Source organism: Pezoporus occidentalis, unplaced genomic scaffold (assembly GCF_034315485.1).
Source record: "Pezoporus occidentalis ecotype Australia unplaced genomic scaffold, CSIRO_AGI_Poc_V1 ctg66, whole genome shotgun sequence".
NCBI lineage: Eukaryota > Metazoa > Chordata > Aves > Psittaciformes > Psittacidae > Pezoporus > Pezoporus occidentalis.
Genome location: NW_026916009.1, coordinates 696,094 through 715,812, shown reverse-complemented (window position 1 = coordinate 715,812; position 19,719 = coordinate 696,094). Strand labels below are relative to the sequence as shown.

The following is a 19,719-nucleotide window of genomic DNA, read 5'->3' as shown; positions in this document are numbered from 1 at the left end:
ACTGACCTTTCAGCTCCTGTCTGTATTTTGACAACTAGGTCAACATTTTGAAAGACCAATCACAAATTAATACTTGACAGATCTCTTCCATCACTTTCTCTCTCCTTGCTTTCCCTCCATGCCTTGTGTTTGGTCCTCAGGTACTCCTGCAGCCTTTCAAAGGCACTTTTTTGTTTTCTTGTTCTTCCACTTCACTGATGAAAGTAGTTTGAAAAATGCCCTGAAATGTCTCTGAACCCTACATTGTGGAGCTACCACAGAAGAGAATATATTGATTATGCTTCACATTCGGGGCTGACTTTCAGAGTTGAGGTGGTGGCTTCTGGAGCTGCCATTAGCCAGCAGTGAGTTTGATGGCTGCAAGCATCTGCAAGGTTGTATTTTTCCTGCAGATGCACAGTAACTCCTGGCTAAAGGAAAGTATGTCTGCAACATTTTTTTAAGGTCATTAGGAGTAAGGAACAGATGTTGAGGTTTTTCAGAATGGTGCTTTGAAGTGCTTTTTAGGAGTCAACTGACAGGACTGACCCTATAAGCAGTGATTTTTGGGACTGGAACACAGAGGAACCATTGCCCACAGTTACCCATCTGGTATCCATCTGGTACCAGCAAACAACAGACAGTACCAAATCACAAAGAAACTGTACCAACTGCTAAATTGGTATCAGCAAGCAAAGAAGGTCGCCACCCAACAGCAGTTGCAAGCAGGAGAAACAATGTCTGTAGCATTTACAGACTGGTATCTGAAGATCCGGAGGAACCTGATGCCAGAGCATATGGAAAGCAATTCCCCTCTCTGAGCCTGCTTATGCTGATGTTGTTTGTTCAGTATTAATCCGGGTTTGGGACTTTTCTCTTGCCTTTTTTTTTTCCTTAACCACATTGAATTTGCAGTGTGAAGAGCTTTTGTCATGGTGCCATTGAGAGAGCGCCTCTCTTTAGTGGCATCTATGTTTAACAGGATTAAGGTGGATTTAATACCCTGTGCTACAGACTAACCATTCAAATTCTAGGAGTACTGTTCCAAAGTGGTATCAGATCACAATGGAAGGAGTTGAGGTTAACTTTTAACTCCATGACGGTTTACTTTTTGCGGTTTTTCTTTGATGTGAAGTATTTCTGGGGAGAGCTGTGGCAGGGGATTGCTTCCCAATTTTCTTGCCATCTTCCTCTTCTTCCCTTTGTTCATTTTCCCCCTTCTTCCTCCTTTTCTTCTCTTGAAGCAGTGTGCTAGTTTGTACAGTAGCTAAGTGTTTAGAATGTAATAATACAACAGTGAGAGATTTACTGCCTCTAGGCGCTACCCCTTCTACACTTGAGGACCTCCAGCAAGGCATGATTTTATAGACAATGAAAGGCTCGCTCTCCCCTGTGAAGCTGCATGCCTGCAGGAAGCTTTTTCACTATTTCCACTACTTGCTCTGCAATTTAGTTCCATGCCCTGCTATTTCCCCCTTCCCTCCCTCTTTTCTTCTCTGACATAGACATGCATATACCCCCCATGTACACATTCAGCACCAGCACCAGATGTAGGTCGATATGGTCAAATAGCATTATCTCAATGTGTATGTTAAAAACCTCAAAAATACCGCAAACATTTTTGTTTTGCCATCCTCATCATAAATGGAAATATTGATCTGTCCCCAGTTTGCTTTCCAGGTACTGACAGTGTCATTTCATTTTCCCTAAAAAGAACACAAACTCATAGCTGGGCTGCAAAGCAGGGCCATTACATCCTGGCATTGGTGCCAAGAGCTCTGCTGACTTAGCTAGAGAAAGATGCTGAAAGCCCCTGACTTTGAGAGAAAATTCAATTCAATTTACTTCATACAGTGTCTCTCATGAAGTATTTCAAAATGCCTTATATCAGAAGATAACATAATGAGAAAAAGCTGGGTATTCAGATAGCAAGACAAAATGATACACAACAATGAACTGGAGTAAAAGAAAAGACGACTGTCATTTAAAAGCAGTAATCATCTGGATAAGTAGTCTTGTAAACTAATTACAGTGAGAAGAATGCAAGACTGGGAAGAACAAGAAGCAGCATAGTTTCAAACAGGCTAAGGCAGAGGTCTGGTTTTGGGGGGGAGGAATTGTGCACAGTACTGTAGAACAACTACAGGAGATCTGCTTTAGAAATGTATTCACATGTGTGCATTATGTATGCTGTATATTGCATCACAAGTGTAGCTCAGTGACAAGTTATTCTCTCTAGTGGCTGGGAAGAGATTAATTACATTGGCCTGGTTCAGTGGAAGAGCAATTGAAATGGCCTCTTATAGTTGGAAAGAATCAATGCTGATGGGTGCTCAGAGTTTTTTGGTTTGCTGCTTTTAAGTTTTGCTCTCAGCTTAAAGGCCTCTAGTTGCCTCTACTCTGAGAATAGGCTTGCAAGTGAGGGTGTCACAAATCTGGTGCTCATTAAAGACAATTAAGAGGTAGAATTAACCAAAACATATTATATGACTAATGGAAAGAGAAGCCACCCACAAAGACAGGCACAGGCCAGGAAATGATCTCATTTTGCATGGTCACAGGAAACCATAGTCTTCCAGCACCAGAGATCGGGCGATCTCAGAGCTGGGGTTCAGAAAGCAGAATATTATCTTTGTGGGGCTGCGCAAAAACACTTTGCAGTTTTGGCTTCACCTCCATCTTTGCTATTTTCTCTCTTAGTGTTGCAAGATACAGCAAATGCTGAGAGCTTGTTTTCTACTAAGCTAAGGCAATTGCCATGTTTTTAAACTGTTATGGGAACAGCCTGTTTCCCTTTTAAAGTTCCCATCTGTGTTTGTATTTCCCTCAGTCTATTGCCTTTATGGAGAATTTTCTGCTCTCTCTAAATCTAAACCATTAGTTTCACCTCCTTGAACAAGAGGTAGGGCATTACTGAGGAGGAAAAGTAAATCCTGAGATAATCAGCCCTGCTTAATTCCAGCATGGGAGCACTGCCATCATCGGTGTTCTTGGTGTTCACTGCATAGGGAGAAGAGACAATGACTGTAAGTATGAACATTTGTGTGTGTATATGTGTATGCATGTGTACATATGTATATATATGTGTCAAGACAGACAGGCAGAAGAGGAGCATGTAATTGTCTAGCAATCTGACCAAACAGGTAGTGCTCTGATTGCATACAGCTGATTTTCTACATGGAAGTGTTCAAAACTACTCACCAGCAAAACCAAGATCATCAGTGACTCTGGAGTGTGCATCTGTTTCTTACGGGGAAGAGGAAGGATGGTTTGATTACCGTCTCTTCTTTCCTTAAGACAAGGATGTTTTCCTCACCCAAGGGAAATGCATTCTAACAGCATGAACATAACTATTAATCAACACTTAAGCAATAATCAGTGAATAAAAAATGATGACCAGAAACTGAAAATGTACTTGCATTGCTGCTTTTGTGCTTTTCCTTTGAGATCATGCCCTTGCATTTTAATACAAACGATTCTTATAAAATTAGTGCTGGTATATTCTGAAAGACAGTTTTTGAAAAAGCCAGCACTTATTTTTCACTTAAAAAGAAACCCCAAAACTAACAGGAAATGATACCTTAAGATCTGCATAAGTAACTTTATAAAGCTACCTCAGTTGTTTCTGAGATAGGTCCTCAGTTGATATGAACCAGTAATATCTTACAGGGTTACTTCAGAGATGGAGATGCCAAGATCATCATCACTAGAATGCTGTGTTCAAATGTGTGAAGACGTGCTCAGGATACAGAGATATAAATGTTTTTCCTGTGTATTTTCACCCAAAAAGGAGATACAGCCACTGAGAGATGCAGGTGTATGTCAGCTTTGGGAATGCCTCCAAGAGGAATCAAATGCTATTGAAATTAAAACAAACCACCCTCATCAGTATTTAGCGTGCTTTCCTGAATCAGGGCCAAGGTATGTGGTAGCACCCATCAGAAACCAAGGCTGTGAGACTCTATGAGGAGTGCAGCAATACCTTCCTTTAGTTCTTCAAGATGTTTTTTGACAAACTTAATCACAGTTTAATAATAGCATCAGTGTTCTTTGGAATAACCTCAAAACCAGACTAGTATAAAATGCTTAAAGTGAGCATGTACTGAACAGAAAGAAGACTCAATATTCCCTGTGGCTGAGCCCAGAAAACAGAACTTCAGGAGTCTATGAAATGGTGGCTTGGTCATGATTAGGCTGTGAGCAGGTAGCTGTAGCCATCTGTTGCTTCACCTTCCCAAGGTATATTCCATGTATATTCTGTTAACAAGAAAATACAAAAGTTTACATTAGTTGCCAGATTACCCAAAACAAACTTTGAAGGCGTTAGCCCCTGATTGAAGAACCTCTAACAATTACGGTCCCAACATGTCTGTAAAAGGGAGTGGGAGCGCAACTGAAAGGTATCTCAAAACCTGCCAGGAAGACACTGCTTCCTTCCTTGTGCTTGTAACTGTCCTACAAGCAAGTTTGTAAAAGGAAAGTTGAAAGTGCTCTCTTTCCAGCAGTGGAGGTGGTTTTGAGAGTTCCCGTGGAGTATCTTTCTTGGTTTGCTATTGCAGCCACTTAGCGAAGAAAAGCACTACTACGATTATCAAAAAAGAAGTATTAAAGGTGCTGTCTTATATGTAAACAATGGTAAAGAAGTACTGATGGGCTCATATAGCATTAGACTCTTCTTTGAAGACTGCTTCTGTCGTTAAAATCAATGCAACTTAATTAAAGCAAATTATAGATAGATACATCTATAAATAAGATATTAAAGTGTGCTGCTGAATATGATAATTGCTGCATATTTAGCAATCAGCATGTGTGTTCTGCTTTTGCCAGGAGGGATTTCTTTCAGTGGAATCAATGGAGCTTTATTAAAAACCATCCAAATTAGAGGGAGAAATGATGAGTGTTATAATAACGCAAAATCACTGTTTCAACTTTCTTTGCAAAACCAGGAAAGCAAAATACATCCCTCTTTGTGTATGTAAGGAAAACATCAGGAAAATTCTTTTGAATTGTGGACACTGGTAGAATTTTTAATTTTTACTCTTTGATGCAAAACATTAAAAAGCTGGATGGAGGAAAACATGTTTTCTGTGGAAATGCTGGAGGTCTTGGAGGGTGGGATAATTTGGATATCACAGAAGTGATTAAGAAGACCTCGTTCATCAACTTCCTCCATTTCACATGGAGCATCCAGTTCACTGCATTACATAACCCACCTCTGTTTGAACAGCTAAAGGAAGTGTTAGTGAGTCAAATCATGCTCTTAAATTGCACTTGCAGTGCCTACAACCAGGCAGACTGTTTAAATGCAAGAAAAATAAAGTGGGTGAATTTTGGTGTTTCACCTGTGCGTGAAACACTGAGGCTGGGGTGGGGAACAAATCCACTTTTACCTCTCTCAGTTTTTCTTCAGTTTTCACTTAATTGAAAACAAAAACCAACTGTGTCTCAGCAGAGGGGAGACCTGAAGGTTAAAGGGCAAATTCCATCATACCACGGCTCTTTTTGGCATGCTGAATCTCAACCCATGTGATTAGAAACGCTCACAGACAAAAGAAGAGCTTTGAGAACAGAGGTCAAACCAGCATCTGAATCAAGTCCTTTTGCGGATGATCACAAGACTGTTGAAAAGTGTACTGAGCAATGCAGCAGCTCTGCCTGCCATGTTTATACACAGACTTTCAGGCAAAAATCAGAACTGGGTGGCATTTTCGAAACACCTGGGTGATAGCAGAGCACATGCCTCACTCTGCTGGCTCATGTCTTTTAGTGCATGTCAGTCATGTAAAATACAGTGGTAGTATCACACCATTTTTTCATGGTGAGAAAACCACAATGCACAAGCTCGAGTCACTCTCGATGTGTACACAGTGGAAAAGTTAGGAGTCTCAGGACTTCCGTCTTCATAAGCTCTTCCTGATCTCCCATAGTTTTAAGTCAGGCATGATGCAAGCGAAGTCAGCAGTGGTTTGCACTGGGTCTACAAGTGTATAGCTAAAATCACATCAGCCTTGATGAAGTTAAGCTGTTGCTACTTACCTCACTTTCTGATCTTAATGGTAATTGAAATGTTGGAGGAGGCTTATTGTTCAGAAGTGGGGAAAACGAAGGTTTAGAAGGAGAAATTAAAAGGGCAAAAGAGATGTTTAGCCTGTAAGTGAAAAATGAATAAGCCTGAATGCAACACCCACTCTGTATTATTCCTTTTCAAGAGTATGAAACTTTTGACTCTGAGCCGTGTTTTTTCTATAGCTAGTTAAGAACCTTTAAACAATTTTTTTAACAAACTGATGTCTGCAAAGATGATTGAAATTTTCTATGTGCAGCTTTAAATAAAATAGCTGCAGGAGAGGGAACAGTGACTGCAGCTTTCTGAGACATCCACCCTGGAAATGGCTCTGCATTGTTCTTTTTCTTATGAGCAGTACCCACGGTCTTAGGTCTTCAGTGTCAACTTCACTTGGGATGGACCTGGAGCAGGGAGCTCCAGTGGCTCAAGTGGGAATCTGTGAGAGGAGGTAGAGCCCCAGGTGAAAGCACACTGTCATAGAATCATAGAATAGTTAGGGTTGGGAAGGACCTTAAAATACCCTAGTTCCAACACCCCTGCCATGGGCAGGGGCACCTGTCCTTGCCGAATGTGTCTCCACTACTAGGGGCAAGGAGCTGCTGTTGGCTTCCATTTGCAGTGGGGTAACTCTCACCTTGAGCCGTGTGTGAATGCATAAGAAAAAGTTGATTCTGGCTTCATGAAACTAAAACTTAAAAAAAGATCACTGTAGTTGTTACTGTTCATACTGCAATGGCTGTCTGACCCCAAACACCTTGATCCATATGAAACGGGCAAGGGAGGCTTTCCTGCTGGCAGCTAGACTTAGCTTTTAACAAGTGCTCCAGGAGGAAGGCAGTATAAGGCAGGTGAGGAGGAATGAAATGCAGTATCTCGTGGGGAAAAAATACAGCCTCTTGCACTTTTCTGCAGTTTTCAAGGGAGTCTCAAGCTTCAGGATGAAGTAAATCCCTTCTCTGCTCTTAAGGAATTGTTATTCTGCAGCCCCAGAATTTTCCTGTAGGCAAATCTTAGACTTATTTCAAGCTACCCACCTGCAGGTATGCTCTACTTAAGCCTTATAATTTACTTGCAAATATTTGAATCCTCTAAGATACTTGGTCTGGCTTGAACTGCAAGTGCATGTTCACATCACCTGCTTTATGTTTTTTTTTGTTCTGGGAAGTTTTCCTAGGGAGAATTGGCAGGATAGAGATACCTGCTGTAGCTTATCACTTCTCGGTAGTAGAAAACTCCTCAAAATGCCCTACAGTTGCTGTGTTTGCCAGGGACAGAGCTTGCACTGACACCCGCACAGCTTTTGTGTTCTCTTTTTCTTTGTAGATGCTTTCCCTTTCTGTGTGTTCGGGATCTTCATGTGAAATGTGACACTATGAATCCTTCTGTGGTTTTCTTGTTTGAAACAAATGTGGATTCCATTCCATTTGTCCAGGGACGAGGAGGGAGCCTAGCCTGCATGTTTTTCTCTGCCTTTTGACCTGTCACATTGGTCCCCTGCTGAAGGCTGTGGAGTTGGAGAGCAGCACACGGTGTCCACATCACAACTCATTCTGTGCTTCCCCCAGCCTGGTCCCGACGCTGGGGGACTAGCAGGGGTTTCATTAAAGCTGCAGAGGTGTAAGAGGGTTTCCTCTGAAGTAATGCATTTCTGTAACAGAAATCTTGTTTGCTAATGGAAATTACTGGTTTTCAGCAAAGGAGATTTGAACAACAAAAATGTTACTAGCTATGTTGAAAAAATGCCTTTCTGGCACACAGAAAATACTGACCCTGAAGGCATTGACTTATACGGATGCAGGGTCTTGCCCATTTGTCTTGCGTGACCACTGCTATATGCTTCAGAAAAGTCATCGGGATTCCCAAAGGGGCGATAAGGAGAATAACCTGCTGGTACAGAGGTTTCTGCCTGCTCTCCCTTCCAGGGAATGGCTGACTCTTCAAGGCTTTACCTCTCTTCTACTTGTCAAAGGCTTTACTGTCTTCTGCTAACCTGATGCTAGTTGTTTTGATTCATATGCGTGTCCGGTTTATTTTCTATTCTACAGAGGGTTTGGCCATACCAACACTTTGCCACAGTTAGTTTCATGAATTGTTTGTGGGTTTTGATAAAGATAGCATTTCCTTTCCTCAGTTTAAGCATGCTGCTCTTTTAATTGCAGTGATGGGATGATAGCTGTTTCTGTGTTTGCCTCTACCCCATTATTTTTGCATATTCATGTTTTGCTTGTTAGTTGAGGCTGCTTTAGACTGAGATGATCTCTACATAATGATGGCTCATATTTAAGTTGATGTCGTTAATTTAAACCCTAAAAATACAGGAGCATGTTTTGGATCATTCTTTCAGTTGTGCATTACCATATGCAAAAAGTGTACTTCATCTGCTGTCTTGTCTTTTCTTTACTGACTGGGGTGTTGGTCTCAAAAGCTTTTCCAGCCACCTCCATTATGGGCTCAGATAAGTAACGCACCTTCCATCAGCTCCTACGCCTTGATGGTCACCTCATGATCAGTGTCCATTTGAATTTGATAGAACTTCCAGGTTTTAATCCTTTTGTATTCAGATTACTGTGTGCTCGCCTAAATATTTTGTGATTCTTAGCTATGTGGTTAAGACCTCTGCACCTGGACTGAGGGCCAGCTGCAGACACCCTGTTTCAGGGAAGGAGGAGAATTCTGATCTTGTTAATTAGTACCTTTCACACTGGTTTTTAGTTCAATTTGTTGTAAAAGACAGCAAGGAACCCTTTGCTTTGACTCTCTCTGCAACATAAATAACTTGTATGAAGGAGGTATTTCCATTTTCGCAATTCCTTCTTTCATTGGGGTAGCGTTTTATTCTGGGCACCATTTTGTTGGTGGCTGAGTGATGATACGTTTGTAGTCGCATGGACAGATGGAGAAGGGAAAGGAGAAGAAATGGCGGAGTCTTTAATTAGCCGTGCAGCGCCAGAGCATGCTTTTCCAGGGCGTCTGGGGTTTTATATAGGGTGTAGAGGCTCAGCCGCTCGATGGATCCAAATTAGCAAAATTGTGTATCCACCGCCAGGGCGTTTCTATGGTAACTGTCTCTCAAATCATATATACAAACAGACCTGGCAGGGGGTATCACCATCTATTTGGTCTGTAGGAAGCCATCGGAAAAGAGGTGTTTTCAGGCTGCAAAAAGGGCTTGCGATGTAAATATTTTTTACTTTCTGGTAAGTGGTGTAAGTTTTGGGATCAGTGATGAGTGCTGGCTCCATTCCGAATCTGTTTGTGTTTCTGCACATTGACTGGCAGCTGTTATTCCCGATAGGTGTGAGAGTCATCACCAGGAAACTTGCACGAGGTTGCAAATGCACAGTTAGCAGGCGTATCCTTTAGCTCGGAAACATCTTGCTGCTGCACATCATTAACAGCCTATCTACAGCCATGCAGGTAGACTGTATGCTACATGGCTTTTGTGCTGAGCGAACCAAATTATATGTTCGTTTCTTTTCCCCTCATCATTCCTCATGAAACAGCAGAAATCTGGAGGCTCTTCTCTCACCGGTGTACCTCGCGAATTAAGGGAAATCATCAACCTAATCAAATTAGCACTGTAAGAACAGCCAAAGTGGCTGTGACTCTTCACCTAGGTGACTCTATCTTTATAAATTCTCTCTACGTGTTGCTTTTCCTGGTGGAAAAAAAAGAAAAATGAATGAATGATCCATTTAGCTTACTGCCCTTTTGGAAATGTTAGGCAATTATTGTTATTTTTCGCCTGTCCAAAGCCAGGCACTGCTAAAGCATGGCTCATTTCAAATGAGAAGTGGTTATTTCTTGTGGCCGTCAGTTCCATGAGAGCTCCTTTCTGGTTTGAGTCTAATAAAAGAGAGTTAGCAAGAGATCTGTGCTAAATAATCTTTTTCACTTATGAGTCTCTTGGATGTTGCATGGTATCGGTTGAGTGGTGAGTGTATAATGGTGTTTGTCTGGAATAATTCCTAAGCTTGCTTAGTAGCTTCAAGGGATAGTGCCTCTCTTTGCACTGGACCTTGGCTTATTTAATCGGTCCATAAGAGACTGTACACAGAAATGCTATATAAAAGTGGATAAGGCTATGCCTGAGTGCACAACCCTTCCCATTGTAGAAGCTTACACATATCTTCAGTGAAAATGGCATATTGTTCATAAATTACAGGACTGACAGGAATGTACTCTTAACCTGTAGAATGTGAAAAACATGTTAATTTTTGTTTGTTTTCTCTTTTTACAACCAGGCATTTGCCGAAAGCTTTGTGTGATTTATTCTTTTCTTTTTAATGAATTGTTAAAAATGTTTGAAAAGGCATTAAATCTTCCTTTCTGCTATTAATCTGTAAAAGGGGAAGGGGATTTTAAATGGCCTTTTAGTATATTGCTTTATAAAACTGCTGATTCTAGCAGCACCGGAATAGGAATACATACTAATGTAGGAAACACTGAAGGCAGTCAGAGCCTTCTGCATTTATGGAGGAAAAGACTAATAGCTCCATTTTAACAAGGCTCTTAACACTTTGGGCCATCAGCAGGCATTGAGTGAGTGAAATTGGGAGAGCTCCTGTGTGCTAAAAGCATTGAAGTTCACCATTTTGTACCCTAGTTGGAGCCTTCCTGATAGAATTGCACTCTCCAGCCAACTCCAGTTGCCATCTTGAAAACAAACCAAGCAGCGACCTGGCATTTTGACTGAGTGCACTAATGCTTCACTTTTGAAATGGCACCAGAGCATGATAAATGCACTTAACTCCCAGTGGGATACTTAGCTTTGCAGTGGCGTTAGGGAAAGTTTCTGTGTGTGTGTGTGTGTGTGTGTGTGTGTGTGTGTGTGTGTGTGTTAAGAATGCAAGCAAAGCTCGTTTATAGCACGTTTTATACTTGAGCAAAACACAGAAGAGAGGAAAAATCTGCAAACTTGATACTAAGACGCTAGCTTTGATTCAAGTAGTTACGCCACACAAATCAGAAGGGATGTGCTTAATTAGATTACATCCTCATGTTACTGAATTCTAGGGGAAAGGCCAGCCAGGGGAGGAGTATCACAGCTAGGACACAGGCGAGGAAAAGGCCCTGAAGAATGTACCTGTTCTAAATAGCTCTTTCATATGGAAGCCTTTCTTGTTAGCAGTGATAAGATTATGTATGGGATTTGTATCTTCTTTCAGCCCCTGCCTTTCTTTTGTCGGTTTTGGCATGTTGCGGCATCATGTGTTCTCTGCTTATCATTTTGAGATGCATTGTTAGTAGCTGGGCTGCATAATTGATCTTAATCTCTAATTACTGTCCTCTCCACAGGTGCCTGGAAAAGGTCCAGATGGGAGCTCATACAATCTCCACTTCGAGGGGATGGAAAGGCAGTATGCATCCTTACCCAGGTATGGCACTGAGCCTCACACACACAGAGTCTGATTCACCCTCCCTTCAGTGGGTGGGGAATTCAGCCCACAGCTATATCTGGCTCCAGCATGAGATATTATTTTGCAGTTTTGTCTTGCCACCTTATGCTGGTGATTTAGTGCCATCTTTATAACTCTACTCTTAATATGGACTTTTGAATTTATGTATTTTAAAAGGTTTTACATTGAACATGTCAGCAAGAGTCATGATCCACAGGTAGAGAACATGACATTGAGGAAACTGGCTTTGCAGAAGTTGTAACAGGTCGTAGCAGGGCATAAATGACTTGAGTTTAAATGCTCCATCCCTGACAGTGTTCAGGGCCAGGTTGGACAGAGCCTTGGGTGACATGGTTTAGCAGGAGGCGTCCCTGCCCATGGCAGGGGGGTTGGAACCAGATGTTCTTAAGGTCGTTTCCAACCCAAACCATTCTGTGATTCTGTGGTATAATCTTAGCTGGCATTGACAGAGTACTGCTGTGGAAAGCCTCCACTGCAGCAGCCACAGCCACTGAAGTCCCACTGCTGCTGCAAGGGCTGACTGACTAGCAGTCCTGTTCCAGTAGAGCATCTCTGTGCTTTAACTGAACACTGTGGAAATGAGAGTAAATTCTCTGAGGGCTTTTTTTAATTTTTAATGCTTATCAACTCAATGGAGAGTAATTCTAGTATGAAACCAGTGGGGCATAACAAAAAGGAAGCATTTCGGAGATTTCAGTCCCATTTCTATGGGAGTTCTAATAGCAGAGTGTAAGCTGTAGCAAGGCAGAAAGGGGAACAAGAGGATGCTAGAAAATATGGTGGGAGGAAAACAAAAATAGAAAAATATTCCCCTTTTAGAATTAGAGGCCTAAGAAAGACCTTAGGGGGGTTGCCCAGTCCAGTTCTTGGTCCTACAAGCAAGGTAATTTGCAAAGGCAAAGCAATAATAGCTATTTAAAAGCAAGAAGAGATTCTTCATTGTGAAATAATCCTGGCATTTAGGAAATCAGTGAATTTCCTTCTTTTTCCACTATCTACATTCAAAGGTCTCACTGGAGAGATTGATTGATAAATGTGTAATGCTGTGTCCAATTCCAGATGAAAATGCAAAGATGTTTTTGGAAACCAGTATATAGAGGCTGTATCACAAGACATCATTGGATGTTTGTAGGTATTTTTTAATGTATGTGGTTTCTAAACTGAACGACGTGTCTGTAGCTCAGCTAATGCCTTCAAACAATATTTGTGTCAGCCATTGTTTTGGAAATTCATCCTGTGCAGTAGCTGCCTTTTCTAACAGGAGCCTGCTTTCAGGCAGTGTCTTGTACATATTTCCTGACTGACTGTGAGTATTCTTGCTCTCCTGGGTAAGTAGCCATCTTTTTCTGTAGTTCTCCAGTACTCAGGTCTCCTCATGTTTTTAGCAGTGATTTTTGCAGGTTAGTTAGGTGTAGTTTAATTATGCACACTCTTTTTTATCTATTTTAAATTTCAATTTTGTTGAGTACTTCCTTGTGAATTACAAGAAGAAATTAGCAATTGGTGCCCAGTGTAACTCTCTACAGCAATTTTCATATTCCTATATCATGTCTCTTTTTATTCGTTTTCCCTTCAAAGCTAATCAACCTTATTTTTTCAGTCTTTATGAAATGGAAATTTCCCAGTGAAGTCTTAACTCCCGTCACCCAGAATACTTTTTATTTCACCGGTATCCCTTTCGAGGATCACCAGAAGTGAGCACAACAGTGCAGATGTAGATGTGCCCTTGCTTTATGCAGCAGTGTTGTCTGTATTCCTTCTATCTTGTTCCTTTTCAAATGCTCTGCATCCTTGGCATGTCCCCTAGGTGTGTGTACCATAGGGGGTACTCTACACCCTGCGTTTTCATGGAGGGGGGATAGGTTTGGTTGGGATTTTGAGGTTTTTGTTTAAAATAGGTCTATTCTTCCCAAAACCAAGACTTACTGGGAATGTGACTCTAGGTTTTCTAACAGGTTTGAGTATTTAGCTGGCTGGGTCTCACCCTTTAGGCAGTCATCCAAACATTCAATCAGCTTTTGAAGATCAGTGTGAAAAGTGCCATTTCTCTCAGTGCCTAAGAAGATCATGCTAGAGAGTGAGGGCCTGCACTTCAGCAGGGCTGTGTGTGCTTTCTGATCCGAGCACTTGCACTGCTGCACACAGGTCATGCATTGCTGTGCCTCCAGATGGTTTCTTCCCTGGTAGGATCAGAGCTTTGGGGCAGTGAACCCTCAGGTGTGCCTGCAGTCCAGCAATCCACTGCTGCCTTTTATACTTGGGTTTTGTAAGTTTTGCAGTTTCATGTTACTGCAGTAATTAAGCCCTGGCAGTCACAAATGACTAGATTGCTACAGTGAAGTCTAAATCCAGAGGAGGATGTAGTCTCATTGCCAGCCACTAATGGAAATGAGTGATTTCTTTTCTTCTGATGGCTGCCTGCCCAGGTGTATTAAAGGAATCCAGGTAAAAACTACCCATTTTCCAACTTATTCTCAGTGGAGGATCCATGAATACTACTCTAATGGACAGCATTATTACAAAAAAAGAAAGTTAGAAAGAAACACAGATAATAATTTCCTCGAAGAGCTGCTTTCTTCTCCCCAGCATTCTAGTCTTATTTCATGATTTCCTGCCTGTGGGTTTATTCCTCTCCTTGTCTTGTCCTGTCCTGACCTTATCTTGATCATAGAATCATAGAATAGTTAGGGTTGGAAAGGACCTTAATATCACCAAGTTCCAACCCCCTGCCATGGGCAGGGATGCCTCACACTAGACCATGTTGCCCAAGGCTCCATCCAACCTGGCACAAGTCCAGGTAGATGATGTGAACTGCTCTACCCCTGTCCATCAGTTCCGTAGCCCCATCGTAGAAGGCCACCAAATTGGTCAGGCAGGATTTCCTCTTAGTGAAGCCATGCTGGCAGTCACCAACCACCTCATGGTTTTCCATGAGCCTTAGCATGCTTTCCAGGAGAATCTGGTCTATGATCCTGCCAGGCACAGAGGTGAGACTGACAGGTCTGTAGTTTCCCTGGGTCTTCCATTTTCCCCTTCTTGAAAATGGGGGTTATATAATCACTGGGATACATCTGATATGGATGTGGTGTATAACTGTCTGCATACTTAGCCATTTAAGTCCAGTTTAATAAGAGGTACTTAGAGAGTCTTCAGATGAGGGTTGTAGATGCTTGGAGACAGATTCTTACTGCAATACTGTGTTGAGTCCAGGATCTTTGCTGTTACGCTGGTATGGCACACGCAAGGAAAGAAAGGCAAGCGTTTAGACTGCAGCCAGTTTCACTCAATGAGGAGGGAAGGGGGAATCTGTGCTATGTCAAGAGTAGCTGGGATCTACACAGTAAAACTGTTCTGCTTACCTGGAAGCCAGCAGGAGTCATGCCAGTGTGTGGATATGGACAAATTGAGTATGAGAGCTTTGGTTTTCCTCCCCACTGGGCAAGAAAGAGGAATGATCACCTGCCAAACAGCTTTATGAATGTCTGGTGCCCTTAGGCACTACCCTGTTCCTGTGCAAAGGCACACCTCCTGCATGAGGGGGAATTCAGACTGCCAGCAGCATCCAAACATATCTGCTTGTGGGTTGTAAAAATCTAAGCTTTGAAACATCATTACTGCTTTGCCCTTTCCCTTTTGTTTTGTATTCTTCTGTTTTTTTCTCCAGAGCTGCTAACTTAAGCCTAGATATTATTGGCCAGATTCAGGTAATGTGTCTGTATTAACTGCATTTGAGGGATTCAGCTGTGTCGAGTGTGCTTGCCTTTTCAGTCGATGCAGCAGCAAATCCAGTGTCCCAGTCTCACTGAGCTCAGTGATGCCCTTTTTTGCCTCTCAGTGCAGGATCTGTTCCTGTGTAAGGTTACATTTTTAATTAAAAGCTGAAAACAGGAGGCAGCAGCCTTTGGAGGAAGGCTTTGTATGTGACTGGCTTAATGAGTGAACAGCTGAGTTATGTAGTTAGGTTTCTAAGTAAAATAAAGCCAGTCTGTAGACTTGGTTTGGAAATGTCTAGAGAAGCAAACATCTGAATTAGATGGTAAGTGGCTGTGGCAGGAGAGTGGCAGGTCTTCATCTCACACTGCATTGTGCTGCTCTGTCTGCAGAAAAGCAGCTAAGTGGGAAAGACAGAATGGAAGGCTTTGCAAGAGAGATACAGTTCTTTGCACTCAATACTTACGTGTTGCCCTGGGGCTACAGCTAAGTACTGCTGAGTAGTAGTATTAAGCAGTGTTAAATCCTCGTGCTTAGGAGAATGGCTTGATTCTTATATCTCTTAGCCTCTTCTTGTGGGAAGAGGAGCAGGGCAAGGGTGCAAGAGGCAAAAAAACATTTGTATCTTTCAAACTATTTTTAATGCCTGTTTTCTTGATGTAATACAGAATATTTTCCTGATGGAGCTATGGAACAGATACAGTGCTGAAGCTGCTCTGTTTGTTCCTAGTTTTATTTTTGAGCTGGCTTTTATGGAAGTCTGTCTTAATGTAAATCACAGTCTGCCAATGGCAGCCTTGTTTGGAGAAATGTCGTGTTCGAGGACACGTTCTTTTCTGTGTTGATGGAAAAGCTGGCTGTGACCAAAAGCAGGCTGTCAGACACGGAGACAGGACACTGGTGACATGACGAGTGTAGATGAGAAAGCTCAGCCATCTTCCTGGTAAGAAATGCTGATTCCAAGGGAAAGCTAATGCTCCAGACTTTCTCTGGAATCCTTGTGTTATTGAAAAACATGCATCTTTGTCAAGAAAAGGGGTGGGGCTGGAAAGGCAGTAAGAGCATTGGAAAACAACTGCTAGCATGGAAAAATGAGTTCAGTCTGTGTAGATGAGTTCAGCTGTGTTGCTTTGGTTGGGAGGAGACCACTGGGCAAACTGGTAATTGGTTCACAGGAATATGCTTCTTACATGTAACAGACATGCTAAAACTGGGAAATTTGCAAATGTGTTAAGGAAGTAGCCTTGCAGTACAGTGGCAGCACATAGTCTTGCCATGCTGGAAGGTTCTCTTCAGATTGACCATGCAACTTGCGCTTCTTAAGGCGGCAGCTAAATGCTGCATATCCTCAGTTTCTAGGTATGAAGCCAGAAAGGACAATTTTAATCACCTTGCCTGAGCTCCCCAAAAGCCTCGTTTCTGCATCAAAGTAAATTTCAATTTTGATCTATGACATTACTTTCGTAAATATATTTACAAAAGCATCTAACCTGGAATTAAAATGTCACATTGTAGAGAATTCATTGCATTCTACAGAGGTTAATTATTTTGCTCTTTAAAAAGATTATGTTGGGGTTTTTTTTCCCCAAGTCTGAAATAACACGATTTCAGTTTCTAAATACTATGGTAAATATTTTCCTGCTAGGTTTTAAGAGGCAAGTCTGCAAAATGCCTCCCTTTCAGTATTCCTATGCAGAGATCATTTATGTTATCTCTTAACCTCCCTTTCAATAAATTAAACAGATTGAGCACTTGGGTCTTACCCTATAAAGCATGAAAGCAGCATTGACTCAAGGGGCCAGAGTCCCCATGCAGTCAATTTATGAGGTAGCCTCTAGAGTTGAGTCAAAAATATTTCTAACTCTTTGGATCAAAAGCAAAGTTTCTTTAACATCTACTTCATGAAAAGATAAGGTTCCTCAAACAGAAGGAATGAATTACTAAGCAAGTTTCATCAGCTATTTTTTGCACTTGAGTGCTTTAATTTTACTAACCAATTTTATTTCAAAATGCAGGATTTCTGGAATTTAATTGAATCCCCAAAATGTCATCAGAAAGTGACTTGACACAAATCACAAGGAATTGTCTATTAAATAAGTCATCATTCACTATTGTCTAGCAGAATCTGAAATTAATATACTGACATTACTTAAATATGTATATAGTGTATTCTCCTGGTTAACAAAAAGATACCACAGTTTTAGCGCAGACTATAATTAGCTGTAAATCAACTTGTCAGAACATTCCCAACCTATGGGAATTGACTAGGTGAAAAAGCAAGGTTTAAAATCAGTTATTTAAATGAAAATTCCCTGCTTGTTGGTTTGAATCGCAATTAATTTATTTGCTGTAAATCCCTTTGATTTAACTTATTCCATCCCATGTTGCAAAAAATCTATTCCCTTTCTCATTTTGTATATTTGATTCACATTCCTCTCTGACATCCAACAGTATGTTTCACAGCATTGACCCAGCCGTGCAGTCATGGTTATAGCCATCTGCTGAGGGATGTGATGTCCTGGTTGGTTTTTGATGTTGACCCTTCTGCACTGAAACATGCTATGTGGTGACACAGTGGTTCTCAGTAATGGTGACAGTGTTGCTCTGCCCCATAATACTGCTGCTGTTCTGCCAAGTTATCTTCCAGGGACCATCTTGGTGCTCAAACTCTTCTTAGTAACAGCCTGCCACTCTGTTTTCCACTGTTCCTCTCTTCAGTTGATTTCATTACATGGCTCTACTAAATTACTAAATTGGGGGGGGGGGGGGGTGTGTCCATTTTTTAGCCCAAAATTGTGCTTTATGTCAGGCAGAGAGTGGCGACTGGCAGTGCTGACACGGACTGCGGGTATCACAGGGAATGACTCTACTGCCTGTAGCACTGTTTAAGTTGGAGATACATTCACCTGGTTAAAAACAGCATCTGCGGGTATGTTTTCATAAAGGGGGGGGGGAGTTTGCCAAAACTCTAATGGCAGTGAAATAATTTATCATCCCAGTCCAGAATCACCAAAGTCATAGTCTGTCAGTGAAACCATGTTACTGGACATATATTATACAGTTACAAAGCAGACCTATTAACTTTTGATGCATAACATAATACACAGTATTTCTAGTAATTCCCAGATTTTCCTTCCAAAGTGGTGGAAAAGAATTGAAGGGCAGGGTGATGAGAAAACACTTTGTAATTCAGGTAGCTAAAAGATGCCTGTATTTCCCCCATTCCTCATACTAATTAAAATTAAGAGAAGAGGCTCAAGAGAAAGATTCGCAAGCCAATTGCGAGTGGTCTTTTTTCATTTTCAATGTAAATCTTTTTTTTTTAATATTCCCATGACATAACAGCAGAACTAAAAAGATTTGATGATTTGGAATCTTAAATAGGTTTAGGACTAAGTGTGGTGCAAGAATGAATGGCCCACCTCATTTCATCATGCTAGTTGTGAAATGTGATATTCTAACAGTGTTTTCTATGGTATACTTGATTATTAACTTTCTCTTCTGTTTTAATCATCTGAAGTAGTACCAGTAACTCAGGGATATTTTTAAAATATTATTTTTGTCTTGACAGCTGTACTTTCATTGAAAATGCAGCAAAAGCCTTGTCTGTCTGTATCTTCCAATGTGGTCTCATTTTAAACAAAATATGTCTATGGTTTTAATTGGGGTTTAAGTCCAGGCAGATTAATTTAGAATCAGTTCTAATGGAGATACTGGTCCTACTCAAGGGCCTCCAAAATACGTTGCAATAAACCAGGCAAGATGAAATACAGGCAAAGAAAAAAGAGGATTCTTACATGCTAGAGCACAAGCTTGGGAACCAAGATGATGGGCTCATTAAAAGATTAGCTTAAATCCAATATCAAACAGTTTAAGATTTGCTTAAACTTTACTTTAACTCTGCAAGATCATTTAAGTGATTTCTGTGGAAACTGCCCAGGGTCTCTGAGATGTCAGGGAAGTCACTGTGCTTCAAGAAGGACAGAATCCAAATCCACAGCAGGACACCAGACTGGTGATACGTACGTGCAGTCGAAAGCTGGAAGTGCTGTACTGCACTTGTATTGTTCTGTTTCAGTTTCAGTTACTCTGCCGTAGTATGCCATGGTGTAAATATCACCTCAGTGTCGTATGTGAAGTGTGAAGGCTGGTCTTGTGTATGATGTCAAAACACATTTGTCCAAAAATGTGCAGAGTTCATAAATAATCCGTGTATACCTTCTACAGAAAAAGCCTCAGGCATTAAAAGCAGAGCAGGTAAGAGAGGGTCAGTGTACTGTAGATGTTTCAAAAAATGGCCTTGTGTCTTTCCTAAGAATTAGCTGAAAGGAGGAGAGAAAATTGTAAACATGATCACAAATACCGAAATCTCTACAGTGAATTCAAAAGGAAGGAGATGTGGTTGCAAAACTTATGTCCAGCTTCCTAATAAAATAGAAATATCACTGAAAGTGAACAGGATGCTGCTATCCAAGCCAAATTAAGTCTGAACACTGAAAAAGTATCCTTTAGAAAGTCAGAAAGGTCAAGGTTCATGGCTGG

The 19,719-nt window shown here is 41.3% G+C and overlaps 1 protein-coding gene across 4 annotated transcripts in view; it reads left to right on the top strand.

The window, feature by feature from the left end:
- PARD3B (par-3 family cell polarity regulator beta) overlaps nucleotides 1–19,719 on the top strand; it is a 426,397-nt gene that overhangs the window by 383,572 nt on the left and 23,106 nt on the right. For all 4 annotated transcript variants that reach the window (XM_062640654.1, XM_062640652.1, XM_062640653.1 and 1 more), the window contains one exon: nucleotides 11,345–11,424. In XM_062640654.1, coding sequence (XP_062496638.1) covers nucleotides 11,345–11,424 — 80 coding nt within the window. The remainder of the gene's footprint in view (nucleotides 1–11,344; nucleotides 11,425–19,719) is intronic.